The sequence below is a fragment of the Enoplosus armatus genome, chromosome 1, assembly GCF_043641665.1.
Source record: "Enoplosus armatus isolate fEnoArm2 chromosome 1, fEnoArm2.hap1, whole genome shotgun sequence".
NCBI lineage: Eukaryota > Metazoa > Chordata > Actinopteri > Centrarchiformes > Enoplosidae > Enoplosus > Enoplosus armatus.
The window spans coordinates 18,364,175-18,384,857 of NC_092180.1; the positions used below are offsets into that span (position 1 = coordinate 18,364,175).

Here is a 20,683-nt window from a genome sequence, read left to right on the forward strand (position 1 = left end):
ATGTAGTTGAGTGGAAAGTACAATATATCCTTCTGAAGTGCAGTATAAAGTATCATAAAATGGAAATATTTAATCAAAATACAAATATACCTGTAATTATACTTACAGTAACAGACTTCTGGCAGGACATTGAGGCCATCTAGTGGACAAAGTGAAAAAGACACATAGCACGTCGTATAAAACCTCATTATCTATATATCTATTATCTATATTAATCTCATGTTTCCCCACAAATAATATACATCTAGATTAGTCGTTATAGTGCATGCCATAATATTTCTAGAGGAAAGAGGCGGTACGAAATACCGATTCGTCAGTGTTTCCGCACGGACGCTTTTCTAAACTGCACCCGAGTTTCATGTGTTGTGTTGTGACAGGTTGAAAAAACTCTTCGCTTCTACTGAACAGTTGCTAACACAAGCTGTTCATGTGACAGACAGGTAACCTCCGCACTAAAATGTCCGGCGATACTAGCATGTCCTCGGCGGAGGTAGTTCTAGGTTTCCTGGAGGAGGCGGAGCCGTGGCGGCTTCTGTCCCCGCAGTTCCCCAGTAAAATCGGGGGGAAACCGGCGTGGCTCAGCCAGAGAGGCCTGCCCTCGCTGCCCGGGCTGGAGTGTGAGATATGCCGTCTGCCTATGGCTTTCCTGCTGCAGGTGAGTGTCCCAGAGAAGGGAGGGAGACAGCGGGTTCATCTGGACTCACTCCTCCATCATAGATAATGATTCACTGTGTTTCTGGAGAGCTCAGATTTAACTAAAGGACTGGAACAAGGCTGTCATTAAGCTGAACTACAGAGAGACAGACCGTGATAAAGTCACCCAGAGAGAAACCTCGAGCTGCTTCATAGATAATTATGGAATAGCTGCTCGACAGCAGCCTTGGTGGAATTAATATGTGGATATTTTCAGAGCAAAAGTACCAAAAAAGCACTTGGTCCTGGTATAGATCATTAATCAATTGTATGTTTCTTATATGAACATTTATTTGGGACCATAGACTCCCAAAAACCCCAAACTGACAACTCTACTCACTTTTATGTCAACCAAGTAGTTAACTTCTACATGCCCATCTCAGCCATATTCATTATAAAACTATTAAAAGTACTTTGGTGTGACAGTCTGGCTTTAGATCTGGCTGAAGTCCACCAGACTGCTGCTCTGAATCACAGCTCTTCTGTGTAGTGACCTTCTCCAGCTTCCTTGCAGGTGTACGCACCAATTTCTGGTCAGGACAGAAGTTTCCATCGAACGCTCTTTCTGTTCTGCTGCAAAACTCAAGGCTGCTACACATGCAACGACAGCCGCTGTATGAAAGGTACCTGTAACCATTATTGTTGCTTTAATGTTTGTTGTTAAACATCTTCTCGTTAGTCTTTTGCTCTGCTTGCTTTTATTCTCCTCCCGTCCGCACATCTTCTCCTCTCCACATTTTTAAACACTTCTCATCTGTTGTCTGGGACTATTTTTTTAAAACGGTAAATATATTTTACGCTTTTTTCTGACAGATTGTGTTTTCTCTTCCTTTCCTTTCAGTCTTCAGAAGTCAGCTACCTCGGAGGAATGAGTTCTACCCCTATGACCCTCCACCAGGTTTGTGTATTTTACCAGGATGTCAGTCAATGTATAATTCTTCATCACGTCTTACTATCAACTATTAAAGATGTATTCAAAATATAGTGTTTGCGAAAGTGCTTTAAAGTGTTTAAATATTCTGCAGTCAGTTCACAGTGACAGTCATCTGTAGTTTAGTATTGTCTATTTGAATATGTTGCTCTCAACTTTAGCTGATGATCAAAATCTAATTTTCTTCTCTCTTTTCTCCCCGTGCTGTAAAGCACTTTGGACCAACTGTGGTGTGTGTAAAGTGCTACATAAATACAGTAGAGTTGAGTTGAGAGGTGTCACTTATCAATACTTCTATATGTTTAGTGAGCTAACATATAGGCATTGATACAAAATGATATGAAAGATGACATTTTCTAATTGTGACTTAACTTTTCTTTTGAATTTGTCATTTTTTGTGTATTTCAACATTAGCTTGGCTTTGGTATGATGCATTCATCTAATTTGAACCACTGGTGGCCAATACATATTGCAGTTAAGAGTGTAGTCAGTGCGATACCTACAAAACACTGAGGAAACCTGTTTTCTGTTGACATGCTGTTAGTATTTTACAATGCAGTCATTACACAGGTCATTAAATGTCAGTTATAGATAAAAGGATTCTGGCAGGACACGTGGTCTGATTTCTCTTTTTCCCTTTTTGTCCTCAGAGGATGAACCCCCCAGCGATCCTGAACCGGACCAGAGTGTGTTGTCCATGTCTGGAATTAAACTATGTTGGGTGTGTGGTTGCCCCGGCAACAAAGCCTGCTCCCGCTGTCACACTGTAAGCTACTGTGGAAAACACCACCAGACCCTCCACTGGAAACACACACACAAGAGGGAGTGTTGCAGCCCAGGTGTGTGTGTTATTCATTGGATTAAAAATGGACGTGTGTGTATTTCCCCTGCATACTCACAGCAGTCATACACTATACTGTGTCTTTTGTCTGTCTGTTTGTATAGAAGCGGCCATTGTCACAACCTCTCCCTTCCTCTTCCCTGAGTCGGAGCTGGTCACTGAGCCTGAGGAGGAGGAAGAGGAAGAGGAGGACACAAAGGAGGCTGAAGAAGAAGAGGAGGGGGGTGTAGATTGCCCTTCCTTAGCAGACAGTAAGCTTTCACTTATGTCTGACAACTGGTCACATGTATTAAATGGAAAAATCATAAAATGTGCAATTTTTAGTAAAAATCCAGCCATTCTGACAATTTATTTTTCTTTCATTGTGTCTTTATAAAGCGTTGATCCTGACTTTGTATTCTGTGTTCAGCCCTGGCAGAGACCGACCTGGAGGAGATGGCTATGCATGAGACTGAAGACAACAAAGTGTTCCAGCGGTTTAAAAAGAAGATCGCCCCAGAGCCACACCAGGTAAAATAATAATAAATCTGATATGGTAAAAAGACTTGAATGAATGCAATCAAGGTCTGTGTCCATCTCACAGTGTTTTGTTACGTTCAGGTGGTGCGTTACAGTCGAAGGGGCTCTCCCTTGTGGGTCTCTTCACAGCACATCCCTTCAGATCAGGATATCCCACCATGCACCTGTGGCGCCAAGAGGACTTTTGAGTTTCAGGTAGTCACCGCCTGCTCAATTCTCCCTAATCTGACTTCTTAAAGACTTACTTATGTCTTAATGTTTTCATCTCAATGCTGTTGTTTCCCCTCTTCTCCTTCCATCTTCCTTTGCCCTAGTTTTCACCTTCTCACTCACCACAGCCCTGAATGCCAACATGCTCCTGTGTGCCAAGTATATAAAGTTGTGTAGGCGTGTTGGTGATGGGAAATTAAGACAGCAAGTCAAGTGAAAGTGTATTTAATTATTTGGAATGACTGAGTGGAAGTGATTTAGATTTAATTCACATGTAAATGTAATAATCATGTGTGTGTGTGTTTAGGTGATGCCCCAGCTATTAAACAGTCTGTGTGTGGACTCAACAGGAGCCAGTATCGACTGGGGGACGCTGGCTGTCTACACGTGCTCTGCCAGCTGTAACCATGACGACCAGTACTGCCCTGAGTTCATCTGGAAGCAAGACTTCAGCTCAGAGCAACACACGCAAACCAAACCTACATAATGTGTGTGTGTGCTGCTGGACAGACTTTAAGACACACTGATGCAGGTGAAGTGGACTGGACACGTGCTGCTGTTCTTATATGTAACTGATCAAATTAAACCTTCTCCTCCCTATCAGACTATCAAGGAGGATGAAGATGTTTTTGGATGGCAGATATTCACTGGATTGGTCTGGATTTGAACCAGGAACAGTTGTGCATTTATTATTCTGTGTACTGACTGTGTGTTATCTATGAATTCATTAAGTATATCTATTAAAAGTAAAAGTATTCATAGTCAAACAGGAATTCTGGTTTCCTGCCTTTTCCAAAATTGTTCTATTATATTTTTAAATTCTGACTGTTAAGAACAATGCATCAGTGGTATTTCTGGCTCATGTTATATCCATTTTCAGTGCTACATACTGTTTATACAGTAGATATATTGGGGCTAGCATAACAAATACAATATGACGTTGACATTGAAGTTATCATCACACAATAAAGTTTTTAACAAAGTTTTCTGAACAAGGGTTTATCTGATTTCCTGCATTTTCAGAGGCAGACAGGTAATATGAACACTAGACATCAAGTCTGATGTTTAGACATTTTCATTTTTCTAACTGTCAATGATGTCTCCCACTGATTGTTACAGTGTCATCTTAACAGACTGGTACAAATTATATTCAAGGTTACATACATCACAGACCAGATGATGCTACAAGAAAAGGACATTTATGCCCATGAAAACCATCAGATTGTCACTAATTCAGCGAAATATGAAGTTTAAAGAGAGACTATGTAACTTTTGAATGGCGTTACAGGAAAATGATGAATGTTAGAACAGAATTTAAGAGTAGCTCAAGTATATAAGAGCTATTAACAGGGTTCGTACAGCTTTTTACGGGTAAAATTCAAGCACTTCAGTCAAGTACATAAGCAGAAAATTTCCAGATTGTCCTGAAACCTTTGGCGGGAATAATTTTTTCTTAATTTCTTTCATGCTTATTTTGCTTTACCGTTTCGCATTCCTTCTGATCCATAGAGAAAGGCCGAGTTGTATTATGATATAGTATTATGTATTATGCAGTAGACAGTGGGCTCACCTTCAGCTGTGGCTGCTCAGGTGCAAGTCTGTATAGTTGCAGTTGTATAGATAACTAGCAGAGCTCATGAACCAGCTCTCTCACTGACTTCTGCTGATTGAGACAGACTGTACAGCAGCTGTGATTATGACTATAGCCATAGGATGACCTAGATCTGGCTGTTGCTGTCGCTGTGATCGTGGCTGTAGCCATGATGTGCTTTGGTTGTTATGATTATGGCTGCATTAGTATATTTGGGTGTAACTAACACTGTATTGGTAACACATCTGTCATATCTGATAGAGTTCAAATTCCGTTTAGCTTAAAGAAGCCTTCTTGGCTAGTTACAGTACAGCAACCATAGTCCATGCAATAACCAGATCCACAGCCACAGCCGCTAATGCGAAGTAACGCAAAAGTATTCCTCAAAAATATTCTTGCCGTGACCCTTCGGGGGATCTGTACATTTCATTGCTTATGAATTCAACTTTTCATTTGAAAGAACGTTTTGCTTTTTCTGTCAGAAATTACATAGTTTCACTTTAAATGTGCATTGCATTTAGACTGTATCTTAGCATGTCTGGTAAATAACAGAGTTTAACTTTAAGTTGAAAATGATCTTTACACTCAGGTTTGATTTACAGCAGGTGGTTAATGTTGCAGTAAATGAGGGGTAATGGTACCACTGTCTTTGGCCTTTCTTAAATGTGTACACTGCAGTGTGACTTTGTTCTCACCCAGCCACCAATAAATAAAACCCAGTTTACACAGTGGTGGGACCTAACTTCTCCTTCACTTAGTCAAAGAAGTTTACCTATCTACCATGCATTGTCACGCAAGATGATGGTATTTTTGACGTTTACAATTTTTTAACTCCTGCGCTCCTTCAGTAGACAAGAGTTGTATTCGCTGGACAACACAAACAGCACCAAAATGTTATTGTAGTGAAAGAAGCAGCTTTAACAAGAGAGTCAGAATGTACACATTTATTAATGCACAGTGGAGCACATCAACATTTTCAGAAGAAGCAGAATTGCATTTTGATGTGACGGGGCTTCCTGGTCTCCTGCTTGGCCGCTGATAAGTTCAGAATCACAGAGACAAGTATGAATTAATACTAAATGTAGTTTAGTATTAAAGCCTCCTCTCTTCAGCCATTCTGCTGTCCATACAGACGTCAGGTAGCAGACACACAGATGGTGAAACTGACAGTCCAAGTCGTCTGTGACACACAAGCACACCAACAAGTGCCCAAACTTTAAAAATGCGTTTTTGGCTAAGTGTGTGGCTGAGCAAACAGAATGGACAACCAAGACAGATTCACTTCATTTGCCAACGCTCAAAAATAATTCTTCAAAAGAAAACTTTTTAAATATAGTTTTAAATGGCCAAAAAATATATAGGAAAACTTTACAATACATAAACATGGCAACATGATGCATAGGTTATCTGCCACCATGATGTCTTTTAGTGCTAGTGAATTTAAGATGCCAGATGTGACTTTAAGATAAGTAAAAGACGAGGCTGTCTACTTTAAGACCAACAGTGTCTTGTTTTGATTCTGGCTGATTTATAAGTACAACTGTATCAAGAAGCAGATTTAATTTAACTTTTGTCAATTCAAAACTTGAGAGCATCCAACTTCAGTTAACAGACTGGACTATAATACGTCTTGCTGAGCAAAGGTCCAATTGATTTGAATGTAAAAGGTTTGAGGATAAAACTCTCAAAAAGAAAACTGATTTGGGATAAACAGTCTTTCGAACTAAAATCTCAGCTAATACTGTTAACAGGAATGTGGGACTGACTGACGCAAACATGTCTTGATACAAATCAAGCAGACGATTAATAAAAATGCAATGTACAAAACTATTTAAAACTGCTTAAAATAAAAACAAAAAACAGTCTGTCAGACTGCTTCTCCTCTAATCAGCGATTTTTACATTTCTTTACAGTCTTATGTACAATCAGGGATGTGATCAGGACAACAGAAAAATAACTGGGCAAAAACAGAGAAAAGGTTCCAAATAAATGGAGACGTCTGTGTGTGAAATATACCGTCACTTGTGATCAGAACACGGCAACAAAAAAAAAAAAATACAAACTAGGAGGGACAAAATAAAATAAAAAATGATGACTCGCATCCCTTTCCAACAGCCCTTACAGCAGTCCACTTGGAGAGGTCAACATACAGATGACGCTTCATGTGAATTTGAGAAAAAAATCAGAGTAAAAAGAGACAGTAAAAGAGGGAGCTGCAGGTTCTACGTTGTCTTGCGGAAGCCTTTCAAAATGGGGTAGATGTTTTCAAACGCTTCGTAGATCTCTGCTCTCACCTTGGCACCTTAAAAACAAGCAACACATATCATTAACTACAATGAGTTACACTGGCACAGAGATAATCACCATATATGTTGTAGTTTTTGAGGAATCTGATCAATTTCTAATCAATTTCAGGTTGGTTGTGTGAAGAGTTTGACCGATACATCAACACTGTTACCATTTTTTATTGTTATTGAACACAAAAAGGCCAGAGACATCATGAGGTCGTTTGAAAAAGTTTTTCCCCCCAACTATAAAATGTCCCACTAAGTACCAAATTTAAAGAATCCATATCAAAAAAGATTTCAGTATCCACCTCAAATCTGGTCCAGCTCTATTTGTGCGATATGAAGAGTGGGGATTCCTGACAATGTCTACCAAGGACTAAAGAGGAAACTGAGGCCATTAGCAGAGAAGAAAGGGTCTTACCTGTGAGTACAACTTTCCCAGAGACAAAGATGAGCAGGACGATTCTGGGTTTGATCATTCTGTAAATCAGTCCTGGAAACAGCTCCGGTTCATAGCTGAAACAAACAAATGACTCAGTTTTAGTACAATCATTAAAATAAATAACGCAGCCATCATATACTAGTGGTGAGAAAAGAGCAGAAATTAGTGACCATGACTTTTAGCTGCACAAAACACAAAACAAACATGAATTACCTGCTAAACTGTTGATGTGTGAGGACTAATCCCTCCAGCCGAATGGGGAACTTCACGTCGCAGCTTCCCACCATGTTCTGAATCTTGAAGTCCAGGAACTTTGCAGGAAAACCGAGCTTCTGCACCACACGAGCATATTTTCTGGCAGCTAACCTCGACTGCTCCTCACTAGAGAGAAGCATTAAGGAGAGGAAAGGAGATGAGATTAAGGCTGCAACTAACGATTTTTTAAAAATTGATTAATCTATCGATTATTTTCTGAATAGTTGATTAATCCCGTAAAGTAAGTGTTGAGTATGATTTAACATTCAGGGTGGTAAATTAACTTTTAAAATGTGAACATCTACCAGCCACTGAAAGATAAATGTTCAAATTCACCAGCCACTCAATAGTATATTATATTATTAATATTATTTTGTGTTTGAAATCTAGCAGCCATTTTCATATTTTACCAGCATGTGGCTGGTGCTAATTTCCCACCCTTCGTTGAGTTCTTGTCTGAAACACAACAGATAAGGACGCAATGAGGAGTCCCAGGCACTGGCTCAAAACTCCCTGTAATAGTCCAAACACTGCCGTCTCGTCATTTTGAGGTCAGAGAGCCCGGGGATGTTTTCTTCTGAGCAGTTGCTGTGGTTGGCCATTTCAGTTTTACAACGCACGCAGAGCACCATTTTATTGGGTCGCTGTTTAAAGAATTCCCACACAGTTTGGGCTTTTGGGAATGTCCGGGAGCAGGAGCCGCCATACTTGGGGATGAACGTAAACAGTGCGACGCATTGACACATTATTGCTGCATTTACGCAATTGATGATGTAGACACAGCCCTAGATGAGATGCAAGAGAACATTTTATTGAAAGTCAAGGAAAGGCTAGCGTGTGTTTTCTCAGAAGGATACTATTGGTAAGACCCTACTAGAGACAACACTACTGTGAAAATCTGGCTTTTTATCACCTAAATGGAAATCAAATAAACCATATTCTGACCTCTTGGCTCCAGTGCAGACCATCTTGCCAGAGCTGAAGATGAGAGCAGTGGTCCTGGGTTCTCGTATTCTCATGATGACCGCAGCAAAACGCTACAAGAAAAGGAGAGAGCGAGAATATTATTGAAGCCGGAGGTGCTTCCCTATAAATGTAGGCTGTTTAGCATAAATACATCCAGTATATTTTATTGCAACATTTTGCCCTTTCAGTTTTGGTATTTCTTGTGTATAAGGAGGACATTTTGGCGTGACGGTACTAGAAGAAAGATCAGGGAATCATCACAGTTTATTTCAACAAGGTGTATTCCCAATACATGTGGCTGTTTATTTTTCACAGCAGACATTTTGACATTTCAAGAAAATGTTGATGTGCTCCACTGTACAAGAGAGCTAGTTCCAGGGTCCTGGTATTGCACACTGGCTCTCCATCATGGCTTACCGGGACACTTAATGGAACGGAGTCACCATTAACAAAAGTAGTATCACCTGTGCTTTTCCTGCTTTGACAAGTCAAAATGTCTGCAGTGAAAAAGGTCCATAAACACTGGCATCTGGTTATACATTTTGCTGAGAGTTAATATGATATGAAATTACAATGGTAGCTGAGAGAAAAGGTTATTTATTAGGGCCAGGTAAAAAATATCCCAAAATGTCTATCTTGCGATCCATAGCCTCACACATGTAAACAAACCAACATGCAACTGCAGCTACTGTCTGTGTTAACTTTCGGTCAGACTTGGAGACAAGTGTTTGGAATAATTCATGGAAAAATTATGTTTATTTAGAAAGCCGTAAGAGGCGCGCGCAGCTTGTTTCAGTATACGTTGTTTAGTGCAAAGCCACATTTCCCCAAATGTCTACAACGGAACTCACGAGTATAAAGTTCATATAACCCACAGAGCCAAAATAGGTTGAAATGAACTGAAATCTTCCTTTAAGCCCCACCGTCAGCAGCTAAAAAAAGTCACATTGTTGAGCAACATACAGCTGATCGCAGTAATGTGTGGCAGTCTCACCTTTGGGTTGTACTCTGCATTCCTGGCTCTCAGGGCGATGGTCTTCAAGTCCAGTTTACAGCCCAGATTTACAGTAGATACTATGTTTCTAATAGAAGGGAAAGTAAGAAAAGCACTGAGTAAGAGACCTAAAGGAAAACTGTTCAGTCAGTAGCTCAGAACCAAGTGAAACTGTGTGGAAATAATGGCAATATAGTAAATTACAGCAGTAATAAACATTGACGACTTATATATTTGTGTTTCGGGTCTAACCTAATTTTAATTCACTTTGCACGCATTTCCCTATAGGAATATCTAGTAGTAAACTTAACTTCAACAGTTACCACTGCCTAAAGGAACGTAACATTAAGGGAAAATTCTGTTTATTAGCTGAGTGACAGATACAAGTGGCATAAACTGTTCTTTCCATTGTTCTTTACATGAAACATACTGTAGCTGTGGTACTATTCCAGAGCTCTCTGAGGCGGGTGTGGCGGGTGTGATAGGGGTCATGGGGGTCAGCGGGGTGTTGTAGAGCGGGGTATTCCCTGGTAGTGCTGTGGTGGTCGAGCCTGCTACCGCCTGGGAATGGTAAAGCTGAGGGGTCTGCCCCGACGTTCCAGGAAGGCCTGGAGAACAAAGAAAGAAACCAATAAACCACTATGGTTCAGACATGGATGATAAATATCAAAATTATTTTCTCCGAATAAATGGGGGAAGTTATCCATTTTGGTGATATAAGATTATGATCTCACTTCACAAGGCTGGGAAATGATTGAGAGGAATATGACAGTATTGTGTGTTGTACCTGTGTTTGCTTGCTGTGCCTGTTGTTGCTGTTGCTGTTGTTGCTGCCTCTGCTGTTCCTCCAGTATAGATAAACTGTTGGTGTTCTGGACGGGCTGGGGTGTCAGCCCTGAGCCATACGGCATCATGGGACTGAAGATTGGCATGCCTGGGGTCATGGCACCCTGCACAAGGACACACAACCAAAAGAACATTGGGATCGAGCAGAAAAGCTACACAAGAAGCAAATGATGAAGCAAGAATTCACCATGGTCAAAGTTTTTCACTTTACATAAAGAAAATGAAAACCTACATACTAACATAATGATCTAAAGCTGCAGGATGAGAGCTCCCCTGAAGCAGGACCACGGTGGTACCTTGATGCCTCGGTGAGATGTGGGGGTGCTGGGAAGCTACAGCAAGCTAGGAGTGCGATGTGGTAAATCTGACTATGTTGGGGGCAAGCTGGGAGCTTGCACTGGTGAGAAGGCAAATTCACTTTAAAATGTTTTAAATATAAAATACTTGAAACCAGTGTTACCTGAGGGGAGGCCAGCCCCTGGAAGGCTGGTATACTGTTGTTTTGGTCCATCTCTTTAGCTCCTCACTTCAGCTCACTGCCACCCAAGAGCAGGACGTAACACTTTACAAAGCAGGTGCCTCAAAGTAGTGCGTTCCGGGGTCTATATTACAGTAGAAAAACACCAACAACCACAGTGGACGGGACTCTGCAGAAACAGTCTTCTTATGTCCTGCCTGAAAAGATGGACAGAACTAAGGTTTACTCAAACAAACACGTGTAATTATATATCACCGTGCATCATCAAAGTTGAGTGAAGAACTTGCAAATAACATGAAGCCGATTTCGTGCAGCTGCAGCGGTGGCGCGAACACATTCACTGCTTGCTAACCACCACATTTAGCTTTACCGTTAATTAACCTTACTTTAACGTTAGCTCGTTCATTCATTTTGGTACCAATGCATTATTTGTCCTCTAAAAAGTTTGGTATGCAAAGTACGGGTGACAAATTCATCAAAACTCAAGTCGTCCTCCAGCAGGATGTCTTGACAGGCACCAAAATGAAATATATCAACACACTGGCTAGCTGAAGTTAGCCGCAGAGCTAATATTAGCAACGCTAGCTAACGTGAAGCTGAAACATGAAGTCAAGCGCGTTGTGGCCAAAGTGAAAGCATTGACTTTGTGTGCTAAAAAGAGGTGCAAATAACTTTGACATTTGCCAGTGCACCACAGTACGTTGGCAGCAAACTTACACTGACACTCGTAGTTCAAATCAGCACACGAAGAAAATTAGTTCAGCTTCAGGTTCGTTTCATTTCCAGTCCTGTGCTTCGGCGCTCGTGAGCCTTGTCGGCTACTTCCGGAAGTAGAACCTTTATTTTCCGCTGTGTCACAGTTCACCACAGGCAGAGCAAAAATGGCGTCGCTGAGTGACAAATCAGTTTGGGACGAAGTGGAGGATGGAATCGGCGAAGAAGTGTTAAAAATGTCCACAGATGAGATAGTTCAGCGAACTCGTCTCCTCGACAGCGAGATAAAGATCATGAAGAGCGAGGTGCTGAGGGTGACCCACGAGCTGCAGGCTATGAAGGATAAAATCAAAGAAAACACGGAGAAGATAAAGGTGAACAAAACCCTGCCGTACCTTGTGTCTAATGTGATCGAGCTGCTGGATGTGGACCCTAACGACCAGGAGGAAGATGGGGCTAATGTGGATCTGGACTCTCAGAGGAAAGGAAAATGCGCCGTCATTAAGACCTCCACTCGACAGACCTACTTCCTGCCCGTGATCGGGCTGGTGGACGCCGAGAAGCTGAAGCCCGGAGACCTGGTGGGGGTCAACAAAGACTCCTACCTGATCCTGGAGACCTTACCCACAGAGTATGACTCCAGAGTTAAGGCCATGGAGGTGGATGAGCGCCCCACAGAGCAGTACAGCGACATAGGAGGGCTGGACAAGCAGATCCAGGAGCTGGTGGAGGCCATCGTCCTGCCCATGAACCACAAGGAGAAGTTTGAGAACCTGGGAATCCAGCCACCCAAAGGGGTCCTGATGTACGGACCACCTGGCACTGGGAAGACCCTCCTGGCTAGGGCCTGTGCAGCTCAGACCAAGGCCACCTTCCTGAAGCTGGCCGGCCCACAGCTGGTCCAGATGTTCATCGGAGATGGAGCCAAGCTGGTGAGAGACGCCTTCGCCCTGGCCAAAGAGAAAGCCCCATCCATCATCTTCATCGATGAGCTGGACGCCATCGGAACCAAGAGGTTTGACAGCGAGAAGGCAGGAGACAGAGAGGTGCAGAGGACCATGCTGGAGCTGCTCAACCAGCTGGACGGGTTTCAGCCCAACATGCAGGTCAAGGTAAAGATGATGCCACCAAAAGAAACTCTTTAAACACCTTTTATATGTTTAAATACAGCATGTATAACCAGGACAGGAACTGTATATCAACTGACATTCTCAGGTATTTCTAATTTATATTTCATTCTGGGAGAAATGTGCCTCAGTAATTGAACAAAGTTGTATCGAAATCAAACACAGTCTCTAAGTAACTTTACTGTAATGCAGTATTTAAGACCAGCAACTTATAATCTATGGGAGAATATATCTATAACCAAAAAAAAACTAAAAATATCAAATTTCATAATACAAAATCTTTATTATATTAATATTACATACATGTCCTATGATAAACAATAAACTAACTTTCTTAATTTTAACATCATCATAATATCAGACAAAAACACTAAAATAGAAAACTGTACTATAATAACAAGGTAACTACCAAATTAAGATGGACATGAACCATTCAAATATATAGAACAAAAGAGTACTCAATACTCCAAGAACCTTAGTATGTGGACTACTATTCTTCATATTCTGATTAGGTTGTTCTTTACACAGGAAATGGCGCGCACACACAGTTTATCTTTTGGAAACTCTCACAAAAGACTAAATGAACTGATGTACAGAGAATTTAAGCCTTTAACTTTCCTATCTTTTTAATCACCACTTTACAGTATGATGACTTCAGTATAACTACATACATTTTTATTGTTTAGGTGATTGCTGCCACCAACAGAGTTGACATCTTGGACCCTGCGCTGCTCCGTTCTGGTCGTCTGGACAGAAAGATTGAGTTCCCCATGCCAAACGAAGAGGCCAGAGCTCGCATCATGCAGATTCATTCCCGCAAGATGAACGTCAGTCCTGATGTCAACTACGAGGAGCTGGCTCGCTGCACCGACGACTTCAACGGAGCCCAGTGCAAAGCTGTGTGTGTGGAGGCCGGTATGATCGCACTGCGCCGCGGGGCCACAGAGCTGAACCATGAAGATTACATGGAGGGAATCCTGGAGGTCCAAGCCAAGAAGAAGGCCAACCTTCAGTACTACGCCTGAGGACACTGTCTGTGTCTGTGTTTATGTGTGAGAGAGTCTTTGATTATTGAAACAGCTGTTAAGTAAACACTTGTTATAGTTGATGATTAACTTGGGTTAATAAAATTTAATAAAATGTTGTAACTAGGTGTTGTCATTTCTTCCTGTGTTGTCACAGTTTCACATGGTGCAGAATAATATCACAGATGTGAAATTATTAAACAGAGAAGTTAAGTCTTTATTGGGCTGGAGCCCAGTGTTAGTTTAGTACAATATAGGTGTTATTTAAAAAAAAACAAAAAAAACAAAACAAAGCGTATTAACACAATACCAGAAAATTAACCAACATTAAACAGTTGTTTTATTTGTTACTCCTGAGCACAGGCAGTGTGAGGAACTGCAGGAAGAAATGAAGACAAAGTAACAAAACCGTGTACAACACAATGCACAGAACGAATTAAAATAGGTGAGAACCTTTCAGATTTGTTAACACAATATGTCATTTTCATGGCAGACATTTTGACAGCAGGAAAAGAACGGGTAATTAATAGCATTAAAATTGGCTGCATTCCATTCAAATCGACCAGTTCGACAGCCCTGCTATAGACACTAGTGTTGCCCCAAATCTATACTACGTACTAATCATTATATATGTATACTGTTCTAGTTATTATACAAAAATATCAACATACTTTACCATCTTATACCAACGGATTGCTGTCATTGCTGGATGTCAATCAAACTGCAACTTTGCAAAGCTACTGCCAATTAAACTTCACGAAGAGACATCCACATATTTGTTCCCAAGATTTAATACTTATTTTTTGTTTCCAGGATTTTTTAGGAGCTGTTTCATCACCAACTCAAAGTTATTTTTATTTTTTTCAATTCTTCAGAGCAGCTCTTCCTTTTTGCATTGCATTGTTGCAAAATAGTGCCCACAAATTGACCGTATTTAGTATGCAATCTGTTTGCTTTGAGTTGAATTTGTCACTTTATACGGTGGCCCTGAAGGTCAAAACACAGGTGTTGATTCAACTGTATGATCATTTTGGAGGATGTAGTTTGTGGTGCTGTTGAACTGTATTGTAGTGTACTGACAGTTTCTAATATATATATATAAATGAGGGCAGTTTAAATAACAAAAACACCTCTCTGTATAATGCTATACAGTTCAACAGCACAACAACCTACATCCTCCTAAATGATCACACAGTTGAATCCAGTGCCGGCCCTAGCCATTTTGGTGCCCTAGGCGAGATTATGATTTTGCCCGCCCCCCCGCGCGCGCATACACGGCAAACATTATAACATTAATAACAACAGCCGTAGGCTTGGAGCTTGGAGCGGCGCCCCCTCCGGCAGGTGGCGCCCTAGGCGACCGCCTAGTTCGCCTATGCCCAGAGCCGGCCCTGGTTGAATCAACACTTCTCTTTCAACAACTTTCAACGTTACAACCTTCATGAAGGATTTATTGCAGGACTGTTGTATTAAACTGCATTATTTTTAGCCTCATGTACATAACTATGTGTAGATATGCATGTAATTCATTCTCCTATTTTTTTTTTTAACTTACTAACTGTAAAATACAAAACAAAATAAATGGTCAAATAATCACTAACAATAACAAAAGGCCAAATGGATACTACAATTTTCTGGCCTGGAGAAACCTTTTCAAAGTCAACCCTGTTTCCTGGTTGCTGTAATGTGGTCTTGGAGCAATTACATTTCCAGTGTAGTATGAAAGGACTCAGTAGTCTCCAAAGAGCCCAGGCTGCTGGAATGGACCTCCTCATCCTGGACGTGCCCCTCAGCATTACTGTCACCCGTCCTAACCAGACAAAACACAACACAGTGGTGTGATACAAACTGTAAAAACTCCAGAGTTTCCCTCCCAGGTAAACCTATGCAGTCAAAACAAAGAGGGTGGTCAGCGCTCCTGTCAATGGGATCCCTGTTGCTCATGTGCTGGAGACTGCTGCTGTCACTCTGTAGAGCAAACACACAGACTCTTCAGTGAATGGCTAGAGTGGACAGTAATGAACTGTACTAGTCGCTACCTCTTAAATGTCCCATATTATGTACTTTTAACCAACATTAATACATACTATTTCTATGATTTCCTACTGAACAGAGTAGTAGTAGTAGTAGACAAAGTAATTAACTGGTTCCAGTCCAGGTTGATGTTATTGAGTTGGGCAATGAAAAGTGCTGCCACCACCTCATGAAGGGCATTTCCGTCCATGTTGACTTTGCTTCCAATGGGCAACATGAAGTGCATTCTGCAGTTGATCATGTTTCTCTCTTTCCAGCATCGGAGAGTGAGCTTGGAGCTTGGTTGTTATGTTTTGTGAAATGTTGTTGTGTTTTGTGAAAAGATTTGGGACATGGCTTTTTTTGTTTGACTTGTCTTGGCAGGAAATGCACAGGTGTAACTCATTTTTGCAAATGATAGCTTATCTCCAGTAAGTATCCCAGTAAGCCATTCCAGTGAACCTGCTTTAACAATACCAGAGCCGTGGAATTGGGACATCTATATGGAATGCAGCCATCATTAACGTTATTGGTTCCAGCTGTGTTTTTCTACAATGACAAGTCAAAATGTGTGCAGCAAGAAAGGCCTGTGGTCTATAGGAGTAACTTTCAGATGAGGATGTCTGTGTGTGTGTGTGTGTGTGTGTGTTGGAGTAAGGGCTATGAATGTATTTTAATCAATGACAGAATGTGATTTGTCTGCAGATGTTCATTTCACCCACACTGTACATATGGTATTTTTATGAGTGAAATCATCTGCTTTAATATGTGGTTGTAATTAAAGACACCTGAATGGATGGATGGATGGATGTCGACCAGTAGTCCTCTGTCCTGATTCAGGTGGTTTATTGCTGTTAATTTCACTTTGCTCATGATAAATCAGTAAATCAGCTGAATAGCCACACAAGAGAGAGGACGTTCTCTGAGCTGTTCACTTTGTAATGTCCAAATGAAAGGTTGGTGGAACTCACTGTTGTTGAGCAAATGTGGGAAGTCGAGGGTGGTTATCCGTTCCTCTACTGCAATCTGCTGCAGTTCACAACCACAGAACATGAGCGGCAGGAAATAATCCTTTGTAACAAGAGATATGAATTTTTTATACATTTGCTAAAAAATTAAAGTAACTGCTCTAATCTCACATGTAAGAATTCAGAAGCTCAGTTGAGCTTCTAGTCTCCTCTCACATAGACATTTTGTCGGGCTCTGAGCCTGACAGTCCTTACTTTGTCTGGTAAGGTAATGTCAAACAGCTGACTTGACTAACACCTTTTAGTTTTGCATAAATTAAGTAATGATGATAACTGTGTTAAGCGGAAACTATCTTCTCATATTGAAGGTGATGGCTGCTAAAATACTGAAAATCATCTGAGACATTTGTAATGTATATGCACTGTTTCAAGTAATATTTTGGGAAATACTTAAAAGAAAATGAATAAAAAGTTTGTAAATTACACAAAACTTGTGGATGTTGTTGCTCTAATTCATGTCAGTAATAGAATAAGAATTAACAAGTAAAATGTTAATCCTGTCATATATTGTACAATGAAACTGTCCACCTAATGGATAGTTTGTTTAAGTATAACATAAATTATAATAGATCATATCCGTGAGGCTTTTGTCCCCTCGGCTCTCAGCACCATGTCATGTTTTTTTTTTTTAGGAAGGAGTTTAAAAATGTGAGTCAGCATGCTCAGGTAACTGGAAGGTTGGTGATTTGATCACCAACACAACTCTCAAACATGTCCTGATGTGCAGACAGCAGTTTTAGGTGCAAAGCTGCAGATTTGCGAGACACATTTAAGTTTAAGTCTTCCATTTACTTTTACTTCCCAGGAAGCAGTGTACTTTTAATGGTTACCTCATTCTGTTGTAATACTTTTGTCACTACAAAGAAAACCACCCACCAACTGCACCACTGTGAGCAGCATAAGCTACCTGAGATGGAGTGTCCACGTGAAGGACATACAATGAACACGAAGACCCAATTTTTCACTTGTTTACATTTATTAAGAATGTAAAAAGAACAGCAGAGCATTTATCCTTCCAAAACATAATGGAAAACAGAGTCTAGGCGGGGTTGAGTGGAGAGTTTCTGTTTCTCAGAACAGGAGTGCTGATCTATAATCAGACTGCAACCACAAATACAAAGATGTAATAATAGCAGAAATTGAAGGAGATAATTGTGGAAAAGTGTCAATTTCAATGGATGTAAATTGTGAGTGGATATAAAAAAAATGGAAAGGCCAGATTTAAGAGGCCACTAGAAGCAACTTGTGGTTCAACACTCCTGTTGTAAGAAACGTGATGTTAAGGGGTCAAACGTAATAGGGTAAATGTGGAAAGAACAGACCACAGAGGAAAGCAGAGAAAGGGGAACATATCCCTCCTCAGTCCTTCCTCAGTGGTACAGTCTGCTCATTGATGCCCTCCTTAGTAATGATGCAGAGCCGAAGGGCATCTCCGGTGTAGACATCTCTCTCCGCGGCCGAGATGAAGACATCTTTGACCAGCTGAACCGCCTTGTCCTGAGTCAGAGGAACATGCTGCACACCCTCCATGTTCTTGAAACCAATCTGTGGAAGGACGTGTTGGAAAGACAGACAGACATGAAGTGACCATGTCCACTATGAGGAAACTAGATTGGAGCACTGCATTTTCTGTATACCTGATGAAATAAACATAGTGGGATTATGGCAACAACAGGTCAGTATGCAGTGTGTGTTATTTACCTGGTTGTCTAGTAGTGGTTGTAACATGGCACTTGCTGATCCTCCGGCCTTGTAGGTGTCTCTCTGGTAGGAGCCCACTGGGTCAAAACTGTACACTGCTCCCTTGCCTATATTACAAACATGAAATAATGCAAATAGAAACAGTTAGTACAAGGATATAGTCAAAGCAACACAAACTTTCTGTGTGATACAAGAGAAGCACGATATAAACAAGGCAACATTCCCAGCCCCCTGCAATCATCGCATATAAGAAACATAGCTACAGCCTAAATATGCTTTTTTTTTTTTACTTACATAATCCAGTGCATTTGCATACAAAAGCAATACATGCCAATATCATCAGAAATGGAGGCACCTACCTTCTTCATCCAGTCCTCCGATGATGTTGTAGACATAGTAGGGGAAGAACCGCCTGCCGTACAGGATGGTGGACAACATGGCTGCGATGGCTCCGCTGGTCATTGTCTTATTGTTCGAATGTTTGTACATCTGAGAGAGGGGCAGGAACATTCGTTCAGGTATTAGTAACAATTAAGTAACCTGTGACACCCTCTGTAGGTTTTGAAGGGGTGCAGACAGAATTCAGTAAAACTTTAAGAGGGGTAACAAAGATGGCCTTATCCTTATCATTAATGATGAGGATGAACTGTAGTGACAGTGAACACTTTTAGAGGTGCTTGTGCAATTAAGAGGAGACCTCGAAAAAACAAATATCTATAGGATATCAGCCTCATGTCAACTCTGTCTTGGATACCATTACGATCAACAGACTTCGCTGGTGTGCAAGCAGTGGCAGGACAGTTAGCAGAAGCAGAAGAATTAGATCACTTTAAGGATGAGAAACCAAAAAACCTTGCTGCACCAGCCCACCTTTAGTCTGGCATCAATGATTTTAGTCAGAGTCAGGCAGTCACCATGGAAACCGCTGCAGCCAATGACGGTTGTGTCTGTCCTGTAAGGGGAAGGAGAAGCACAATAAACAGTGATGGTCAGCTCCTCCTTTATCTTCTTTCTTTAACTGGCTTTAATTCATGTGGTAATGACAAGTGATTATAGCCAGAGATACAAACTGCTGCTTTGCAGAGGGACACTGCAGCTAGTCACTGAGCATCAAGCAGCATCTGTACTCCACATTTTATCAGAGTATAGCTGCAGCGACTTCAGTGGGTGCACTCCACGATAAATTGATAATGGCTTTTATTGAATACATACAGAACTATGAAAGGGTCAGGTAAAGTGGCCTGTTATACATTCAAAAAAGTTGACATGGTGTTTTAATACTGCCGATCTGCTGCCATTCATTTACAGTGTAGGGAAGTGACGGTGCAGACTTACAGCTTGTAGCATTTTGGTGAGTCCCGGCTGTGGATTGAGTAGCCTTCACTCAGCCTGGTGTCTGAAGCTACGATGGCGAAGTCTTCCCCGGCAACAGCTAGTACGGTTCTGAAAAACATGACACAATACAGGCTAGTTCCTTCGTCTTACAAGACCACCTCAACAAAATGTAGCGTTGTTTCAGATACTTGCTAACGGAAGCTAAGCTACTGATTCGAAACTGAAACTGTGGTATTAACTAATCTTTCCCTTATAAAAGTGCGGCCTATAATGAAAATCTGTTCATTAAGATAAAGTGGGGATACTTTATGTCAGGGACATAGAAACTCTGCTCTGTCCATACTTTTCATTAACTTCATCTTTGTTTTGTTTCAGTTAGCATATCGTTTGCTAAGCTGGTTAGCATAGTCAAAATGTAGCTGTAAACGTTAGCTATCAAGCTAGTAGCTTGAAAAGTCACACTCACCCTCCGTTGAAAGCGTACGGTGAGAACCGGTGCTCTACTGGACCAGTATAATGATAATCTCTCATCTTCCCAGGGTCTCCAAAAGTATGAGAAGAAATCATTTTTAACACAGAAAGTCAACGGTGTTCAAGATTCAGTCCGGCAAACCCGCTGTATCACTGCAATATGGCAGCCTCTTCTTTAACTGTCAGAACACCCGCGCGTTCAGCTGTGCTCTGTG

General features: G+C 41.1%; 4 protein-coding genes across 4 annotated transcripts; 2 read left to right on the plus strand and 2 right to left on the minus strand.

Moving 5' to 3' along the window:
• Positions 1–439: 439 nt before the first annotated feature.
• pdcd2 (programmed cell death 2) lies at positions 440–4,146 on the plus strand. Its single transcript, XM_070907963.1, has 8 exons — positions 440–655; positions 1,208–1,316; positions 1,535–1,591; positions 2,275–2,463; positions 2,570–2,716; positions 2,875–2,975; positions 3,066–3,179; positions 3,502–4,146. Exons 1-8 carry the CDS (start codon positions 458–460, stop codon positions 3,679–3,681), a joined length of 1,095 nt encoding a protein of 364 aa, XP_070764064.1. The 5' UTR covers positions 440–457; the 3' UTR covers positions 3,682–4,146.
• Positions 4,147–6,956: 2,810 nt separating this feature from the next.
• Positions 6,957–11,087, minus strand: tbp (TATA box binding protein). The gene is made up of 8 exons (XM_070910693.1): positions 11,037–11,087; positions 10,470–10,680; positions 10,161–10,338; positions 9,731–9,818; positions 8,716–8,807; positions 7,729–7,896; positions 7,495–7,589; positions 6,957–7,087 (listed from the first exon to the last, which is right to left on the minus strand). The coding sequence occupies exons 1-8, from the start codon at positions 11,085–11,087 to the stop codon at positions 7,008–7,010; spliced, it is 963 nt and encodes a 320-aa protein (XP_070766794.1). The 3' UTR covers positions 6,957–7,007.
• On the plus strand, positions 9,310–14,011 carry psmc3 (proteasome 26S subunit, ATPase 3). Its single transcript, XM_070910574.1, has 3 exons — positions 9,310–9,328; positions 11,925–12,880; positions 13,582–14,011. The coding sequence occupies exons 1-3, from the start codon at positions 9,310–9,312 to the stop codon at positions 13,918–13,920; spliced, it is 1,314 nt and encodes a 437-aa protein (XP_070766675.1). The 3' UTR covers positions 13,921–14,011.
• A 3,907-nt stretch (positions 14,012–17,918) lies between these two features.
• psmb1 (proteasome 20S subunit beta 1) lies at positions 17,919–20,631 on the minus strand. The gene is made up of 6 exons (XM_070901783.1): positions 20,464–20,631; positions 19,998–20,105; positions 19,533–19,614; positions 19,022–19,151; positions 18,663–18,769; positions 17,919–18,506 (listed from the first exon to the last, which is right to left on the minus strand). Exons 1-6 carry the CDS (start codon positions 20,562–20,564, stop codon positions 18,321–18,323), a joined length of 714 nt encoding a protein of 237 aa, XP_070757884.1. The 5' UTR covers positions 20,565–20,631; the 3' UTR covers positions 17,919–18,320.
• Positions 20,632–20,683: the final 52 nt, after the last annotated feature.